Source organism: Lycium barbarum, chromosome 2 (genome assembly GCF_019175385.1).
Source record: "Lycium barbarum isolate Lr01 chromosome 2, ASM1917538v2, whole genome shotgun sequence".
NCBI classification, from domain to species: domain Eukaryota; kingdom Viridiplantae; phylum Streptophyta; class Magnoliopsida; order Solanales; family Solanaceae; genus Lycium; species Lycium barbarum.
Genome location: NC_083338.1, coordinates 17,811,587 through 17,831,559, shown reverse-complemented (window position 1 = coordinate 17,831,559; position 19,973 = coordinate 17,811,587). Strand labels below are relative to the sequence as shown.

General features: G+C 34.5%; 2 protein-coding genes across 3 annotated transcripts; both read right to left on the bottom strand.

Moving 5' to 3' along the window:
- Window positions 1–2,001: 2,001 nt before the first annotated feature.
- Window positions 2,002–10,062, bottom strand: LOC132626277 (THO complex subunit 7A-like). 2 transcript variants are annotated; one of them, XM_060341089.1, is made up of 4 exons: window positions 9,858–10,062; window positions 6,025–6,632; window positions 3,151–3,289; window positions 2,002–2,387 (listed from the first exon to the last, which is right to left on the bottom strand). In XM_060341089.1, the coding sequence occupies exons 2-3, from the start codon at window positions 6,616–6,618 to the stop codon at window positions 3,173–3,175; spliced, it is 711 nt and encodes a 236-aa protein (XP_060197072.1). In that variant the 5' UTR covers window positions 6,619–6,632; window positions 9,858–10,062; the 3' UTR covers window positions 2,002–2,387; window positions 3,151–3,172. The 2 variants fall into 2 exon arrangements, with proteins under 2 accessions (XP_060197072.1, XP_060197071.1); XM_060341088.1 differs by lacking the exon at window positions 2,002–2,387 and having other exon boundaries at window positions 2,920–3,289; window positions 9,858–10,061.
- A 2,184-nt stretch (window positions 10,063–12,246) lies between these two features.
- On the bottom strand, window positions 12,247–13,475 carry LOC132628421 (elongation factor 1-delta 1-like). Its single transcript, XM_060344201.1, has 4 exons — window positions 13,407–13,475; window positions 13,183–13,312; window positions 12,751–12,861; window positions 12,247–12,638 (listed from the first exon to the last, which is right to left on the bottom strand). Exons 1-4 carry the CDS (start codon window positions 13,473–13,475, stop codon window positions 12,475–12,477), a joined length of 474 nt encoding a protein of 157 aa, XP_060200184.1. The 3' UTR covers window positions 12,247–12,474.
- Between the last annotated feature and the right edge of the window lie 6,498 nt (window positions 13,476–19,973).

Below are 19,973 nucleotides of genomic sequence, written 5' to 3'. Positions count from 1 at the left end.
GGCTCCAAGGTTATAAAAGTTTCGGGTATAACTAAAAACCCTAGAGACGAGAACTCTAAAATTAAAAGTTTTGGGGACTAAAAATCCAAGAGTCAAAACTCAAAGATTAAAAGTTTTCGGTGAACACTAAAAATTCGAGATCAAACTTTCTGTGGTGGTGGTACTTTTCAGCACCAACCGGCCATTGATGGTAAAAAAAACCAGTGGAGGAGTTGTCATATGAATCCCTAAGTACTACACTCTTTTTTCCTTTGGCCAATTTTTATCCCAATTGGATTTTTCTGGCAAGGTTTTTAATGAGGCAGTCGAGAGGGTGGTTACATGACTTCCGGCAAGAAGGAGAAATCTTCCACTCCCCGGTCACATCTCAGCGAGTAACCAGAAAGTGAGGGGACTATCTGTATATAGAAAAATCCGTAAACATCAAGTGGACGTATCAAAAGGTGACACGTAGAGATGGTGACATGTCAGATTTGAATCAGCAAGCGAGGGGCTTCGGGAAAGCATACGACGTTCCGAAGAGGTAATTTGGTGACCGCTGTCGTAGATAGAAATTATAAAGGGACCGGAGAAGCATGCCAACTCACCGGTCAAGCGTCATTCAATGCAAAACCGTTACAAGAAATCCCAAGTCTTCCTCTAGCCTTAAATGTGCATTAATACCCTTTATTACCATTTCATTGTCAAATTAATTACTTTTTATTGCATCATTAACATTGGTAATTTGTGGGGATGATTTGTGGATCATGCACTCCATAGCTCTAGTATAAATAGGAGTTCTCATTCTATTGTAAGGCATCAAAAACATTAGACAACAAAACAAAATACTCATATTCTTCTTAGCATTTGCTTATTCTTGCTTAATTCGCTGAGGGTATAGTAATTGACCGCCCGGAAACTCTAGCTCAAAGCTTCTCCAAGGCCTAGCTACACATCTAGCTTATTCTTTCCTTACAATGGTCTTCTTAATTATTACTTGCTATTTCATAATTTTGGTTACATCGATCCACATGTCCTTGACCACGTGTACAAATTCAACTGAAACGATTTTACGTGTAAACAAAAACAAAATGTCAAAAAATTTAATTTTGGTATGGTACCCCCAATACAAAATGGCTATTGGTGAGGTGAACAATTAATCATTCTTATTAGAGAAAATTACACTTTGGTACCATAAGTTTATTTTTGTTCCACTTTGAAATGAAAAGAGTTGTCTATTCCATTTTTTTGATTGTTAATAGCGCCTATTCACCAAGTTGCAAGGTTGCACTTCTAATCTTGAAGTCCTTGCATCTTCAAAATTAATAATGTTAGGCAATATCAATTAGTTACAGCTCAATCTGAAAATGACAAGTTGATATTCATTTTTATTGTGCTCAGTTCATTTTATTCTAAGAGAGCCCTCATTGTTTTTCCTTTGTGAAGCATACATACACGGAGTTCTTGCAATACCTATATACTTTTCTTATTTTATTTCCTTAATTTTTTTGTTATTAATTAGGAGGTACAAATTGTTCAATACTTTGATGTTTTAAGAAGAATACTGCACCAATTGGGTATTCATTCTTCTATATGAACATCTAATTTGAAATTAGTTCAATGAGTTAATTGTAACTCGTCTTTATTCTCTATATTGGTTGTTAATTGTAATACCAAGGTTCTCACTTTTTAATTATTTTTTTTGGTAAAAAAAACACATTCCACTACCAAAAAGAACACATTCCACTAGAGTAATTTATTACTCATTTCATCCAATTTTTTCTATCCTAAAGTTGACTTTAGTATGGACAAATGATCACACTAGCTAAAAAAAGGTATCCCTGATACTTTGTAATTTGCATAATTGCATCTAAAACTTAAATCTTCAATGACACTCAATAAGTCGAGAATTTTCTAAACTATGAAGAATGGAGGTCACGTTGACTAATTAAAGTCATATGTAACATTTAAGTGAAGTGAAATAGATAACCAATCAAACTATTAAACTGAATGCCATCTCAATCAAAAAAACAGAATGGTCCATCAATAATAAAGAAAGTCAGATGCAATTCCATCAGTATTTACTCCATTTTCATTCTAGCCACGCCAATTTGTGCATGTCAAACTCAAGATGGCACAATAAAAGACTTGTCATATTGAAAATTTCTACACCAGAAACTATTCAAGTCCCATCGCTCAATAGCATAATGAAAAGCTATTACATTGTCAAAATAATATAAGAAAAAGAATGCTCTTTGACACCCAGGGGGGTGGGGGGGGGGGGGGGTTGTTGTAGTACGCTATTCCTAGGAAAATCCAGGGGCTCGCCAAAGGGTGCCAAATACTAAAATACAACAATTGGTAGGAGGTATTTGTCGTCTGGGAAAGGCTTGTCCTTAATATGCCTACTGCATAAATGAAGACTCAAGTCATTAAACTGAGATATAGAAAGACGATAAAAGTTACTGTATTGATATTCTTAACAATCTTAGTATGTGGTGCATGTAGAGTAAAGGTGTGTCTAAGATGCAAGAAATACACCAAAAGCTACATGTGCAGCATAATGTGATATCTATATCTCATGCTCAATTCTAAGAAAGCCTTCACATCCCCTTGACCCTACCAAACATGATTCCTTCAGCCTGCTGGATTATGCCTTCAACATCATTGTAAAATAGTAAATTCTATCCCTACTTCAGGACAAGGTTGTGACCTGGCGACAGCACCAAATCAAAATGAAGCCACTTATCCCATACTTCCGAGGATAGAGCTCAGATTTCCAAAAGTCTGTCGACTTGAGTCTGAGCAATCTTGAATGATTAAACTTTGTTGAACTACTTTAATGGAAACCTAATATAACCTGAAAGAAACTGTCATGAAGAAGCAAATGCCTCTCCGGCACCAGTATCTTTATGCAGTACTAGCATTGCACTTTATATGAATGCTGAGAAGTAGATTCTCTAATATGAAGTAAGTTATGCATCAGACAAAAAGCTACAACACTTGAAGAGTTGATCCAATATTAGGTACTGCATTAAGAGGTCTACTGCTAGTGTTGTAGGATTAATGTATTTTCAGCTCGTCAAAGTCATTATGTAAATAGACCAACATCAACCATCTTCTGACAGATGCTTCAATTCGATGATGCATAACGAGTAAGCTTATAATTACAGAGTCTAGGTGCAATCACTTGCTAATCGACAGCCATTGCTTCAGGACCGCCACTCTTATCATGATCATCAACTGCATTCCTCAACTCTTCCACCAAGCTCCTCTGTTCTTCCTCTATCGTGTTCTGCAACTCATCAACCTAAGGAAAAAGTATGAACATCAGCAAAAGATATCCATAATTACTAATCAAAGTGGTCTCGAGATACAGATACAATATTAAGCACTTGCACAGATGTTTCTATCTACAAACATAGAAAATTTCACATTGGATCCTTTACAATAGTGATCCTGTCGTCTGCTTATTACACATCAGTTCTTTTGCATGGGTGTTAAGAAAAGTTAGACTGACACTTCACTTATAGTAATTGGAAGTTGCACTAGGTGACAATAAACTAGAGAATAATTGAATATTATCTAAATCAGTGAAAGCTCAAAATGTGAATTAGCATAATATGACCATTATATTGCGGAAGATGAAGGAACGGGGAAAGAAGGGCCAAAACTAATTCCAGCATAGCCCTACACAGTGATGGAGCAGCACTGTTCAAGATTTGAGATGTTTTAAGCCCCTTAAAGATACTGTAAGCAAAATGATCAATAAGGGGTGCCATTAACATTAAGGCCCTTCTAACCTTTACTTATTACGTATTCCATCTAATAAGAAAACTAAAAGGCATAGTTGGGAACATACAGACCCGAGACGTCCATACAAATTTCACTTTCTCCCAATAAAAATAATTCAAAACAGTGTTTGGGTATATATTGGACTGATTTATTGAATTTTTTTTTGAAGATGAGTTTCAAGTTAAAAAATTGAATTTGACCTTTTTTTTCAAAAGGGTAACAAAAAGTGGTTTGACCGGTTCTTCAAGTGAATTTTTTTTCCACTCCGAAATATCAACTTTTTTCAAGTTAAATGCATGTCCAAACACAACTCAGTTTCCAACAACTATTTTTCAAATATCAAACTTTTATGTCTAAAGGCCTACTAAGATTCTTGCCAATGGCCCAAGGCCTTGACCTAATGCTATGGTTCAGACTTTAACACTTGGGAGTGTGATAAATCAATTATTTTCTCTTCCACATTTACTAATTCTGCTAGCAAGAATCGGCAAGGAGGCTCTAAGTTGTTTGTCTTATGTTGTACTCCATCTGTTTCAATTTGTTTGTCTTACTGTCCTTTTTAGCCCGTTTCAAAAAGAATGTCTCTTTCCTTTTTGGGCAACTCTCTAATTTCAACTTTCCACATGGCATATTTAAGACCACAAGATTAAAAAATCTTCTTTACTTTCTTAAACTCCGTGCTAAGTCACCAGACAAATAAATTGAAATGGAGGGAGTAGTTTTTCAAGCTATGAATCTCTTCATTGACATTCAAATCATGTACTTTGAAATGTTAAGACCCTGTGTGTTATGTACCAAAATGCAGCAAGGCCCAAAGCTACTTTTACTATCTGGCTCCAACTGCTGGGACGATTACTTATCGTTGAAAGACTAACTAAGTGGGGGATAGATGTGGACCCTAAATGTTGTCTCTGTCAAATGCAAGATGAATCAAGGGAACATTTGTTTGTGTAATGTCAGTTTTCTAGAAGGGTGTGGACAAGAGCAGGACAACGGGCGCAAATACAACAATATGAACCTAGCAATTGGGAGCAGCACCAGAAATGGATCATTCACAACTCTAAGGGTAAATCCCAGAAAGCTCAAATCTTCAAACTGGTTTGCACTGAAGTCACATATGCCATCTGGATTGAGAGAAATGCAAGAATATTTGAGAAGCAAAGTAGAAATTGGGAAGCTATAGCAAAGGAGATTGTGTATGCTGCTTGTGTTAGAGCTAATCCTAGAATACATAATGCAATTCATAGTTTTAGTTTCTATTTAGCTTGTGTGATGTGTATTGAGATGTTAGCATGCTGTGTATAGCTGCTACTGGTTTGTAATTATGCACTCTGGTGATTAATAAAAATCCTTTAATTACCCAAAAAAAAAAAAAATGCTAAGACCCTCAAGTAACCAATTCAAAAGATGAAAATTCAGCAAAGTCACTATAGAATTGTTAAACAAGATAAAAATATTACCACCAAGGGTTGTGGTAAGATGGATCAGAACCCCCCCCCCCCCCCCCCCCCGAGGTCTCGGGTTCGAACCCTGCTAATGGAAAAAATCTTGGTAGGGAGCACTTTCCCCCCTTTAATGGAACTTTTTTTGAGCGATTCAGATAGATCGGAGTTCTGGATAATGAATGGTTATATCCACCAAAAAAAAAAAAAGACAAAACACTCAACATCAAGTTCCCTGGGGTCACAAACAATAATTAGGAAGCTAACCTTTGACTTCTGAGAAGGGTTCGGTGACCTACAGTGGTTCATGTTTAGCCCGAATTTTCAAAAATGATGCTTAATAAACGACCATCAGTACTAGAAGCAAAAAAAGAGAACTTTGTGAAGCCTTGCATTTTCACTTGTTTTGATGATAATTATTTCATATGAATTCACCAGAGTTTCATCATTGCTTTAATAAAAATTATAGAGTTGACATTAATACCAAATTAGAAAAGGAAAAAAAAACCGCAGTCAAAGCAAATAGGGAAAGTCAGGTAAAGAGAGAGGTTCTTTTCGATTTAACAGGTTTAAAGTTACATAAAAAGTATGCAAATTGTGAATTCCGAAGTGAATAGCTTAATGAAGGAAAATTATCTTTATTTCTCTACAGAAGCTGTGGACCTGTTGCTCATTAGTGCGTTATGTCAGTTCTCTTAGGTTCCTAGAGTCTATTTTAGCTACCATAATTCAATAGAAGCAATTAAGAATTTCCACCTAGAACTCCCTGAGAAATCAGGAGTATTTTATTTTATAGAAAGATACGTACCACGTGTAATAGAAGCGCAAATTGCTTTTTACGAAGCTCCAGTGTTCTTGAACTAGCAGTATTCTCTGCCCCCAACTTTGCTATCTCTTTCTCAAGCTCTGAAATAACCTTCTGAGTTTCAGATCTTGGAGGCTGCATAGCAACCAACTTCCTGATGGCCTCACACTCTTCTTTGTGCTGTCTCTCTATCTTGCTTTCTTCAAGTTGCCTCTTGAGATCTTCTATATCAGCCTGAGCTTGTAAAATTTGCCCATTTATCTCATCTTTTAGGTCATTAAAGTTCTCTTTCTCTCTAAGGTTTGCATCTATGACTGCTTTGCTCTTTAGGAGAGGAATCTCAAATGTATTTAGCTCTTGCAAGAAAGCTTTGGCAAGTCTTTCACAATCACCATAGTTATCAGCTTCCTTCTCTACCTCTGAAGCAAAAGCGGTAAACTTTTTCTGAAGTTTCTTCAGCGGCGGTTCACCTCTAGTGGTTGTTGTGCGAGTGAGAAGTCTATGCTTAATAATTAAATCATCTTCAAGAGGGCCAAAAGCATAATGTGCACCCACTGTCTCCCCTTTCCCAGCAACTTTTCTGCCTCTCGCCAACATTTAAGTTTCCTATCCTGAAAGAAAAATCATCTCGAAGGATCAGTTCCCGATGGAATACATAGAATCGTGGATAAACTTGACAGCTCTGAAGAGGTAAACAACACAAATAAGTAGACGTCAACTATCCCTTGATCTCAAACTAGTTGTAGTAGGTGAAATGAATCCTCTATATCAAATGGTTAGAGATTCATCACATTATAACTACATACTTCTACAGCGGCCCTCAACTTGTTTCAACCCTCCTCCTTCACTTAGGCCAGGACACTATGGAACACCAAGCCACTAACATAGGCGGAGTTTCTCACCAAATTTTGTCAGACTCAAAAAGAAATCTATCATCGTAGATGAATTGGATATATCAGGAAAAAAAAAAAAAGGAAGATGAGATATTTTTTTGGGTAACAGATTTGAAGAGTAGGATCTCCCACACGGGTAATTTCCAAAAAGCAATGATACAAATTAAAGATATAAGAAGAAGAAAGGGAAAAACAGACACTGATAAGACTGCACACAGGCAACAAACAGTTGGGAAGAATGAGATAAAAACAGACTATTTGGAAGAAAATAACAGTGATTGTAGTGTGTTTGCAAGATGAGAAGTGTTTCCCTTTAAAATGTCTTCTTGATGAAATCTTTTTCCAGTGTTTGGTTACCTTGAAATCTGGAAAATGAGCTATCCTTGGAGAACAATTTCCAACAAAAGGAGAAAACAAATTGCATTGGTTACTAGTAAAAGTCCTTTCCTTTATAAACATCTCAACCCTTACTTGATGTCATTTGATTCATCGCACAATTCGACATTGTTGTCAACCTTCACAACTCAAAAGTACCACAAAAACACTACCATCAATTCTTATCCTCTATTCTCCACTTAATACCATTACCACACTTCACGTACTTCTAACCAAATACTAGAAAATGACTCAACACGGAAAATCTACACCAAATGCACCCTAGCAAGGAAAAATCAGAGAAATTCATAACTCACACGGGACGTTTCCAGAAAATAAAAAATTAGAGAACTTACATAATCACAATGAATAATCTGGAACAAAATGGAAAGCCTTTGGTAAGTCAATTACAAGTCGCAAACAACAAAAATCAAGAGGAAATAGAGAGCTCTAGAAGTTCAAACAGAATAGGGAGCACGAGATGCCTTTTTTAGCTTGCAAACAACAAATCAGTCAATAAACTTTCGGGATCCCAAACTAGTTGGAATCGGCTTTATATATCCTCCATAACCATCCTGGCTTCCTTCGGGGGCTGTCGTAACAACAGTTATACCAATCAAACTCCATCTCAATCGTCCCCTATACAAATCCTTTCTAACCATAAGGCTTAATCGACAGTTTCAAATTACTGTTTTTTTTTTTTTTTGTGTGTGTGTGTGTGTGTGAGAGAGAGAGAGAGAGAGAGTGACCCAAAGGCACAACATTTTCTTGGAAAATCTATACCAAATGCGCCCTAGCAAGGAAAAATCAGACAAATTCATAAACTCATACGGGACGTTCCCAGAAAATAAGAATCACAAAAATAATCTGGATCAACATCGAAACCACCCTTGTTGGAAGAGGAAAATGGGGAGCTCAAAAAGTTTTTTTTTTAAAAAAAAAGCGAGTGCACGAGCTGCCTTTGGTAAGTCAATTACAAGTCGCAAACAACAAAAATCAAGAGGAAATAGAGAGCTCAAGAAGTTCAAATAGAATTGGGAGCATGATATGCTTTTTTTTTTTAGCTTGCAAACAACAAATCAATCAAAATCAACTGGGTCCCAGGATCCCAAACTAGTTGGAATCGGCTATATGAATCCTCCATAACCATTTCACGCCCTTCAAGGGTTCAGTTGCAAACAGTTCTATCAATCAAACCCCATCTCAACCCTTACTTGATGTCCTTTAATTCAACGAACAATTAGACATTGTTATCAACCTTCAAAACTCAAAAATACCACCAAAACACTACCATCAATTCCTATCCTCAATTACTTCTATATCCAACCAAATACTAGAAAAGGCAAAGCTGCAAATATACCCCTCGTTACAGAAAGTGGTGTATATATACCACATACAAATCATAGTAGTCTTTTGTAACGAGGGGTATATGTGCTCTAAATCGCAAAGTTGAGGGGTATATTTGCATCTTTTCCCTACTAGAAATAACCCACATATAAAATCTCAATGCACAACATTTTTTCATGGAAAATCTATACCAAATACACCCTAGCAAGGAAATAGCAGACAAATTCATAAACTCATTCGCAGAAAATAAAATTTCAGACAAGTACAAAATGGAAAGCCATTTCTAAGATGCTTTTTTTTTAGGTTGCAAACAACAAATCAATCAATTAATTGTATCCCAAGATGCTAAACTAATTTAAATCAACTATCTATATGAATCTTCCATAACCATTTCAATTCCTAACTGGTTAATTCTCCCTATATAGATCCTTCATAACCATTATTTGGAATTAAAAGATATTGTTGGCTCGTAATTCTTACTATCAATTCGGCAACAAAACCATTTTTATTTTAGCCGAATGCGCTATAGAAGTGCTTAAAAGCATCTAAAATAACCAATCCAAACAGCCTTTTATTTTGATCAAATTCTGTTATCGACGTTTTAAATATGATGAACTAATTGCTTGATAGAATTTCTTTGTTTTTTTCTCAATTTTTTTTCTTAAAAATATTTTTTTATTACATAGGGGCTAGGAAGAGAAGGGAAAATGAGAAAAGATACAAGGGAATCAAACCTCGCCGACAAGAATATTTTAAAATATTTTTTGACTAACGTTGATATGAGAGTTTTTGAAAAAAGATCCAATACATCAAGAGATTAGGAAAGGGAAAATAAAAAGACAGCAAAGATTCCAATTTTGAAATGTCAACATTTTTCAAAAAATAATATGGAGATAGATCTACGAGATCATCCAAAAATGCAGGACAGAATTGCAAAATTGAGAGGAAAAAATCAGATTTTCCGACACCACTATTTCTCAATATAATACTTTGCACCCCACCTATCTATATAAAAATATAATGTATATCTACCTTATATAATGTGTAAAATAAGTGTATAATATATCGTTAGCTATACCAAACGACTTCAAATTTTGTAAAAGATCTCGTTAATAAAACGATCTCAAATGAGTCTAAACAACACCTGATCCAAACTTTCCACAAAAGTCAGATTTGAAATTCAAACTCTTTGTTCAAGCTTGTTCAATAATTGTTAGTTACCTTTCTTGTTTGATATTCCACCACACAAATCTTCCAAATTCAGTACTGTAACCCCAATTTGAGCTCCAAACACAACAACAAATTGAGTTTTGCCAACTAACAATCAAGAGACGGCTGGGTTGAAGAAGAGAAATAGGAAGGATAAATTCAGAGACTCCCTTCAGATTTGGCTATGTAACATTAACTTCCCTCCTTATTTTCATAGTAGTTATGTGAGTCCCGAGCTTGAGATATAAAAGTAATATTTTAACTAAAGAAATATAATTTGTGTTAGTATAAGCTTACAACAATAATAATCATATACCCATTGTATTCTCATAAGTGGGCAGTTATATGAAAGCAAAATTTTCATTTCACTCTTTTAATATTTTAACTTCCATTTTGATGAAATTATTTACTTCAAATCAAATGTGGAGCCATAATTTGACATTTATAACTTATGTATTCTAATTTTCTGAAGTTATTTAGTTCTAAATAAATAATCTATACATAGTTATTGAACATTTAAGATAAATACATAATTTAACTTGTGCAGCAGATGGAGCTGCTCCTCTCTTAATTAGGGATTAGGAGTTTGAACATGGATATGGAAAAAATCTTTGAAGGAAGCGCTCCATAGGCGCGATACAGTGCGAATTATCTGAATTAATTGGGGTCAAATGCGAATATCGAGCGCCAACCAGAAAACCAAAGAACATAAAAAATAAGGTAGGAGGTTCGATAGCTTTTGAAAAGTAGACCTTAAAAACAAAAAACAAAAAAACTGACTTAAATAAATAAGATTAGGACCTAAAAGTAATTAATAAAAAAAGTTTTAAAAAAATTTGGAAATTATTGTGAGGACTACAAAAGTCTCCGGTTCGATAGCTTTTGAAAAGTAGACCTTAAAAACAAAAAACAAAAAAATTAACTTAAATAAATAAGATTAGGACCTAAAAGTAATTAATTAAAATTTTTTAAAAGTATTTGAAAATTATTGTGAAGAATACAAAAGTCCCCACATTTGCTCTTATATATAATAGTAATATGCAATGAAACTAAATTAAATGATAAAATGTCTATAATATCCCAAAACTACCCTTATCTGTCACCTTTTATTAAATTTTAGGTTTTTAAAAGCTATCCTCTCAGTTTTTATAAAACTGAAGACATCTCTAGCAATTACTGAAATCCTCTTCAGTTTTGGAAAAGATCAAAAGTATGATTGCATTTAAAGCCTAGAGTTTAATAAAAGGTGGATAAGGGTAGTTTCGGGATATTATAGTTATTTTATCATTTAAATTGATTTTGTTACAAAAATATCAAAATAAGGGAGGTGACGCAATATCTCAAACCACTAGGAAAGTTAGTGTTACGAAACCACACAAAAGTAGGGTGCAACTTAAAAAATAAACATACATTAGGGAGCAACACTGAAAAGAATTCTTCTACTATATAAACTTGCACTGGGACTGGTCCAGTACTCACTCTATAATTTCTACTATATAGAAAGATGAAGAAGGGGATGACTAAGGGCCAAACTAACATTTAGCTCAGTTAGTGCAGGGGTAAAATGAGAACTTAATTATTGATATCGTTAAAAGTCCCGACATAATTCGAGAAGCATCTAGCTGCTTGAGAAGCATCTAGTTGCTTGCTCTCTCTATCCCCGAGTTTCTTCTCCGAACTAGGGGGTGGATGGCCCGTGAGTATTATAAAATTAAATAAAATGTTCAAAACTTGATACCAAATCGGAAAGTGAACAACTGAGGTATGGTTAGTGAACAATTTAAATTTTGGCATATCCACCAGCAGCGCTTTCGGCATGATAGGCAGGTAGCATATCTTGATCCATCGATAGCAGAGCCACCGAGGGAATCGAGTGAATGACCTTAACGATCCTTTTAAAAGTAGCGCTCTGTACTTTATGATACTTCATAGCTTCATAGTTACAAATCATTTTCTCATTACTTTAGGGCTGGAGAGAAGGATAGTCGCTTGCTTGAGAGGGTAAAAAGGCTAGGCCCCCAACGTTTGCTTCGCTGGGGGAAGAGGTGTGGGAAGTGGGCCTCTTCACGGAGACATTGAAAATGCAGAACTAGACACTTCACTTTTGAATTTGTGAATATATACCACAAGGGTGAAATGCAGACATATCAAAATTGAAAAGACAATTATGCATCATCAGGCGAAAAAACTCCATTTCCTTAAGAAGCTCAAAATCTTTCAAACCAAACAGACGTGGAGGATTCTGTATCATAAGTTTTTCTTTTGGCCGAAGAATGGTGAAGGTGCAATAGATAATGGCTGCTTAGTTCTGTAATAGCTCCAAATTTGGTTCTGGATTCAATTACCAATTATTAAGCAAATAGGAAAAGAAGATAAAAAGAAACTAGAGGAGCATAAAGTTAAACCATTTGCCATGGTCCCTCAAAATTTATCAGAAAGAATATCGTGAGTACACAACAATAGCTAAGTACTCAACTCCGCTTCAATGGTACGGAAGACATATAACAGTTACAACAACTTAAATTTCTGCCCCGAAAGACCATGTAAACTTGGATGAAAGATGGAAAAATAAAAACTAGAAGCAAAAGTAACATTTGAAAACTACCAAAATTGCTGCCAGACATGGCCCTTAAATTTTGTTAAACGCGACAAAGTCACAGCTCTGCACGTATTCATTGCAAGGCTCGACAGTTAGACTTTCCTCAATGAGATCATCGACTGAAACAAGGTCATCCACAATGGTAAGCATGATTTGCAGTTTCTTAATCCCATAGCCAACAGGAACCAATTTAGCTGAAGCAGAAAGAAAAGGAGAAGTTGTCAGCAAATAGGTGGGAAACATATGGTGTAGCTATATTTTTCATCATAAGAGGGGTACAGACTAGAAATAAGAACTCATACATGCTCACCCAGAAAAGCCCTTCAATCTGAGTACTGCAAACAACCTCTTCAAGCTTCTTCATGTCAGTCTCATCATCCCAAGGTTTAACATCCAAAAGAACAGATGATTTTCCACCTGGAAAGGTCACAAGTAGCAAAACAAAAGACCCTTATTGTTTGTGTGTATGTGATTTTTCCTTTGTTGACGGAATATATATTCATTGAGAATTTTATTTTATTAACAGAGGCGGGAAGGGGTCGGGGGATATTATAAGAAGGGCACATTTTCCATCCAAATAAAGATTTGTTCACTTTGTTTCAGTCTTTTCATTCTTTTCCTCGACAATCATTTTGTACATACATATGCTGCTATTTCCATCTCATTAAGAAATTGTCGACAGAAAGGGTTCAGCATACAACTTAATAAAAACATTAATGATCAAAAAACAAAACTCACTCTCTTTCTTCTTGGCAGATGCCTTAGCAGCAACAGCCCTTTGTTCTGCTACCTGCTTTTCCTCCTCAGTCTCGTCTCCAACGAGGTCAATATCATCATCATCAGGCTGCAAAACATTTAATATGTCAAACTATCTTGTTTATAAGTATGATGTCAATAAATCTTTACCAAACAATAAAGCAACAACTACTCCCAGCAAATTGAGTTATCAACCGATTACTGACAGATATTGATCCATTGCTAAAACGCTCGTTGATAAACTTCACCAAGAAATTTGAATTCGTTGGACACATTACCAACTACAAATAGGTTGGTAAACAACAAAAAAATTCGTAACTTTTGAAACTTGGCTCTAAGACCTCTATTGGTAAATTTACAATCAAAATTCGGTTGGTATACCTTTAGTACCTCTACTGACAGATAGAAGCCGCGTTACTAAATTTGGATCTTCATATTTCAAATATAGCTAGTAACCGGATAGGTAAATGTAGTACTGAAAAAAATGTGTTTAGTAATTTTAGTTACAAAGAATTTCTACGGGTAATTCGTTTCTAACTTGCCAATGAATTTCAAATTCGTTAGGAAATATGGTTACTTATTTTTTCAAATTACATTAGTGGTTACTTTTTTTTTTTTTTTTAATAAATTGCACTAGTAATTTCAGTAACAAAAAGACATTTGTTAGTAATAGATTGTCAATGTATTAGCAATATCACTAATGGAATGGTAATTCTATAGTAAAAATTATTTTAAATTATAGCATTGGAAAATCTAAAGCACACTTATATAAATTCAAAGTGTTAGTTATTTATAAATCATTATCATAAAGGTGAGAAAAACAATGCAAAATATGGCTTTTAACATAAAATACATCTTAGTATGACTCGTATCGGATGACAAGTAATATCTGAATTGTTATGATGTACAAGTAGGCGGTGTAGGTAACCAGCTATGCATACCGACAGACGGGCTTGGAGCATCAGTTCATCTTGCACCTCTTAGTGTATTTTGTGTCTCTTTTTTTCACACAATTCTTGTCTTATTTCCTATCTCATTTCATGCTCATCTATTCCTCATTTCTTGCAAACGGTGTCCAACACTTTTTTTAACCCCCCATCAAGGTCAAGATCTTGAAGTTGAGATGTTGGAGTGGAGGATGCACCAACATGCCCCTAGAAAGGTGCCTAAGAACCATGACCATGATATGTTATGAACCCCATCTGCTTTATCCAAATAAATTTGTGGAAGATCAACCGTGGAAGCTCACTGTTGTATGTGTGATTTATATCATATTTTATTGCTTTCAGGATGTCATAATGCCTAAGATCACATCTGCATTTCAGCCTGAAGATGGATTTAGTGGACCTTCTACAGTTGATTTTTTCACAAATTTATTTGAATAAGTGGGTGGGATTAAGAAGACGCATATGTATGATCTTGGTTCTCAGGCACCTTTCTACGGGCATGTTGATGCATACTCCGCTTCAACATCTCGACTTGAAGATCTTGACTTTGATGCTGAGGTAAAAGAATGTGCTGGACATTGTTTGCAGGAAATGAAGGTGGACATACAACAGGGTATTAGAGGAGATGAAACAAGAAATGAGAGAAGAACTGTGTGAAGAAGCAAGACACGAAATGCACGAGCAAGTTGATCAGATACTCCAAGCTCGTCTATCGATCCTCATAGCTAGTTTACCTAGACCGCCTACTCGTATCACAATATATCGAACATGACTCATCATCCGATAATGATAAAACTCATATTTAGCTTTATTTTAAATTTTTTATATTACACATTTTGCATTGTTTATAAAATATATACTAATGTTTTTTGGATTTATTTAATGTTCATTTTTATAGCTTAAGAAACATTTAGCATTGTGAAGAGGATCCTTGGAACAACAATAAGTTTTCTTCGTGTGACTCATAGGTCATGAGTTCGAGTCTTGAATCAACCACACTAATGCTTGTATCAGGATAAACTGTCTACATTACACCCCATGGCCCATCAAGTACAACCCTTTCCCGGACCCTATGTAAATGAGGGATGTTTTGTGCACCGAACTACCTTTTTTAGACACATTTAACTTCATATTCCTCAATTTCTGATAGATGTTATAATTCATAAAATGAAAAAGGGTCAAATATACCCCTCTACTTTGGGACATTGTTGAAATTCATCCCCCGTTATACTTTTTCATCATTAATACCCCTACCGTCTGGCAAAGTTCTAAATTTGCCCTTACTTTAACGAAGGAGACATGTGGCATCGTCTGAGTGAAAAACTCAACCCATTGATTAAAACTCAAGCCCATTAATTTGACCCATAACCCGATCCGACCCTTCCACAGATTAATTGCCCGTATTCGTTGTCTTCTCCGCCAAGCCTGGTTCCATTCCCAATTCCCCTCTTCACCATTGTTATCAAACCAGCACAACCACTATCATTTCCTCCTCCATTTCTCATTTTGATTTCAAAAGACAACTTCAAAAATCCCACTATAAAAAGCTGCTACAATCATAGAAGAAGCAACAACAAAATAAATCTGAACAGCAGCCAACATCGGAAATATCTGGAGCCTGGCGGAAAATAATTCTCCGACGACCCATCTCTTGTTTCTTCTGTTGGTTCATTTTTAGTTGTATACTTAGCTGCTGCATATGCTTCATTTCGTCGCAATTTGGTAGTGTATTAGTCGAGATTTGGGACCAAAATTTAAGACAATCTCCATCCTTCTCCCTCTTTAATTACACTCCTTTTTTCTCTTAGGGAGTGTAATTAATATTCTAAATTAATCTTGACAATAACAATTAAAATGTGTTGAATTATTTCCAATTGCATGTGTTTGAATGATAGGAAATGGATAGATAAAAAAAAAAAAAAGTTTCAGGCATGGGTTTTGCTACTGGTTTGAAAATGAAGCCGACGGCAATAGGAGTTTCATCGAACGACGGCAATGGTACGAATGGCTGAAACAACTGGGTTCTTTAAGAATTAGGTCACGGAACACAAAATATTCAGATTTTTCACAATAAAATAAAAAACTAAAAAATGAAAACGATAGACAAAAGAAAAAGAATCAATGAAAATTCTTGGATTAGTACATTCCTGAAAATTCCCTGTATTATTTTTTTTTTTCGAATTTTCTTGTCTAAGAAATCTGCATTTGTCGGTTCTTGGTTTAGCTCTATATGGTTGAAATATTTTCAGTAAATTTATTGAGGGATTTTTCATGGCAAGTATCGGTTAGATTTGAGTTCAACAACACTTAGAAATTTGAAGTTTCTGTGTTGGTGTTTTGGCTTGTTGTAAAGAAGAGAAGGAGATTGAAGTTGTTGCTAGAATTTTCACGTGGTTTTAAGGGTGATTCATGGCTGTTTTAGTGAGGAAGATGATTTTGGTAAAGGGAGTGTGTGGCAACAGGGGATATGGTGGGTAAAAAATTAATAGGGAAATGGGTCAGCCGGGTCTTGGGTTTTGGTCGGGTATGGATTATTTTAAGTGGTGGGTTGGGATTTTATTTAATGGCTGCCACGTGCGTAGGGGTACGTATGACGAAAAAGTATGAATTTCAACAATATCCCAAAGTAGAGAGGTATATTTGACCCTTTTGTGTTCATAAAATGTATAACTATTGTTTCTCTATTTATTTAAGTGTTCTTTAAATTTCTCTAAGCTATGTATTGATGTGAATATTAAAAATGAAAATTTTACTATCAAATTACCATTTCATTAGTAATATTGGTTAATACATTGCCATTCAACTACTAATAAAATATTGAACACAAACAAATGAATATTATCCACAGATTCACAGTCCGTTAGTAAACGTTATGACGAGTAACTAACGGAAGTTCTTCTGTTACTAAAATTACTAACCAATTACTAACGTAATGTAGCAAAATAAATAATTATACTTACTAATGAATTTAAATTTACCATTTTCCAAAAAAAAAAAAAAAAAGGAATTTGAACAATGAATTACTAAGAGAATTTGTTCTAATTACAATTACTACCGATTATCAAGGTATTGTGAAAAATACACTATTGAACTTACCAAGTTGTTACCCATTAGTACATTTGCTAATAAAACGCTGGCGACATTTTTTTCGTTATTAGATTCTTTACCCACTAATTACCAAAGGAATATCTTCAAGAGATGACACAGAGTCCGGCGCCCAAATGACACCTTTTTGAAGCTTAAAGACAAAAATGACATGTCTTTTTTTTTTAATACCATAATGAGTTTTTCGTTCCATACACAACGAAATGTTAAAAACATTTAACGTTTCCGTCACCTTTAAAAAAAATAATTGCTTTTTGCCAGACTTGTAGGTAAAAACAAAATAATTTTTTATTTTTTGCATTTCGCCAGAGTTGTAGCGAAACATGAATTTAATTTTTTTTGTACTTCGCTGGACATGTACTGTGCTTTTTTTAATTTATTGTGATTCTCGTGACTTAAAAGAAAATAAAGTTGCAGATTCAAATTTCAAACGAGCATTGATTGGTCACATCAAAATAGTTTTTTTTGTAGTTGGTGACTCAATTTACAAAATATTTTACTTTTTTTTTTTTTGTAAATAAATACTGCCCATCTTTACCCCATGTTATATCCTTCATCTTTCAATTTGCTTTTATCCATTTCATATCTTTCATATCGTTTTTCTCTTATCTGTTTCATATCCTTCAGCTTTCATTTTTTCTCTCGTCCATTTCATAAAAGATAACAGAAACTCATGTAAAAGTGTATTTATTTTGGGGTGGTGAAGTTGTGTATGAAGCAGGTTTGGTTAGATATAACCGACGTCCTAAAATATGGCAAAGGTTTCCAATTTCCCTAAAATACAATCGTCTGCAAAACATCTTAAGGAGTAAATTGTTCGTAAATGATCCTAAACTTTCAGTGGTTATCACCGGACGATGTCCAAGGTCATTTACAGCCGATGGTTTACCAATTTATGGTGAGATGCCGATTACGAACAATGAATCTTTATCGTTATTTCTTCGTAGTCCTGAGATTTTTAAAAATCACATAAGCATAGATGCGTTTGACATGTATGCTACTGTTGAACGCTCTACCCAGGTTGAAGTACCTACCGACAATGAGTTCGATTTCAGAGGTACTACCTATCTCCCAAGTTTCAATATTGGTTTTCCAAGGTGTGTAGTTCAACAACAAACAATGGTAGGATTTGGTAGTCAATCAAACGATACGACTAATTATGGTACACATTATGATGTGTGGCTAGGGGTGTCAATGATTTTCAAAAAACCGACATAACCGACCGAACCGTACCATACTGAACTGATTTTAGGTTTTCTTTAATTAAACTGAGGTTTTTTATAAAAAATTATAACCGTACAGAATAATTGGGTTGGTCTTTAATTTTATAAACATAAACCAAAAAAATACTGAACCGTACCGAATACATTTATATGTGTAAAATATATTCTATATATTAGATTTATATATAATAAATATTAAAATTTTCGTCTTGAGTTCGGGATGATGAAATAATTAACACCTAAAGTTCCAACTCTTAAACCTATTATATTACTCCTATTAAAATTAAATTAGTTCCAGCGTCTCGAATAGTAACTAGCTTGCAAGCTACAAGGTATTTCAATGATCTTGGATAAAAAGTTACAAATTATTAGATACTTTTCCTCTCTTATGATTTTAAATTTCTCTTATTGAATACTTAATCTTAGTAGTCTCAGTTCTTGAGTCCCATCTTGATTGATTTTTGCCCCCTCGTGCGATATATATTATATTCTTTGTCTTTGCTTAACATTGTTTTACACTACCGTAAAATAGTGGGATCAATCTTTATTTTTGTCGTCTTTCATGTTTTCTTGATTCATCACCTTTTAAACAGTAAAAATGTCTAGAACTTTTGCCAAAGTCCTATTGAAGTATGCATAATATCGTGTCTTTAACTTTTACTAGTGACTATGACATGATGTTGTTTTGTTTTAAAAAAACCAAAAATTAACTGAACCGTACCTGTCATGCCCTATTTTTAACAGGTTAAAACTAGTTCACAACTTATGACTATGTTTCCTCTGGTTTTGTAAATTTCAGAGTCGCCACCTAATTTTAGGAAATATTAGGAAACCATTTGTGAAAATGTAAACTCCATTTTTAGTCTTTGAACCTGTGAGATTCTAGGTAAGGGTTTTATTTACCCCGAGGGGAAGGTATTAGGCATCCCTCAGAGCCTATCCGAGGACAGTCTTTAAACTTAGTTTAACTGACACTAGAGGGGGATTATTTAATTATTTATTATCACCTATTTTAAGAATTGCGGAGAAGAAACTACTCTCTCAAAACTATTTGTATAAAAAAGGGGTTTTTAACGTAATTATAGCTATGTGAGTAAATGCATATATATAAAGAAAGTAGTTAATGCTAATGTGTGCATGAGGAAAATATGTGTGACATTTGTTTTATATAAGTATAGTGTGTATAATATAGAGTAAGAAGATATATTTTTTTTTATAAGAAAATAACGTATATATGTGATATGTATATCACGGGTAACTAAAAATAGTTATTGATGACATGATAGTACTATATAAATGCATATAATGTAAAGACGACCAAGAGAATTAATGGAAATAAGGTAGTATAGGTATGGTACGTGTTTCAAAAAAATAGTATGTAGGCATACTCATTGTAAAATCATATGTAGTAGGGATGTATATTATTCACGAAAAGAGTACATATGTATTTTTTGAAGATTAGATAAAAATATGATTATTGTATATAAGGACAGTATAT

Bases quoted from the DNA above. Each gene is read 5' to 3' on its own strand.
- LOC132626277 (XM_060341089.1), bottom strand. From the start codon at position 6,618: ATGTTGGCGAGAGGCAGAAAAGTTGCTGGGAAAGGGGAGACAGTGGGT. The intron at 3,290-6,024 runs GTACGTATCTTT...CTTTTTCCTTAG, and splicing joins TTGCGCTTCTATTACACGTG to GTTGATGAGTTGCAGAACAC.
- LOC132628421 (XM_060344201.1), bottom strand. From the start codon at position 13,475: ATGTGTCCAACGAATTCAAATTTCTTGGTGAAGTTTATCAACGAGCGT. The intron at 13,313-13,406 runs GTCAGTAATCGG...TAAACAAGATAG, and splicing joins TTAGCAATGGATCAATATCT to TTTGACATATTAAATGTTTT. The intron at 12,639-12,750 runs GCATGTATGAGT...TTTCTGCTTCAG, and splicing joins TGAAGGGCTTTTCTGGGTGA to CTAAATTGGTTCCTGTTGGC.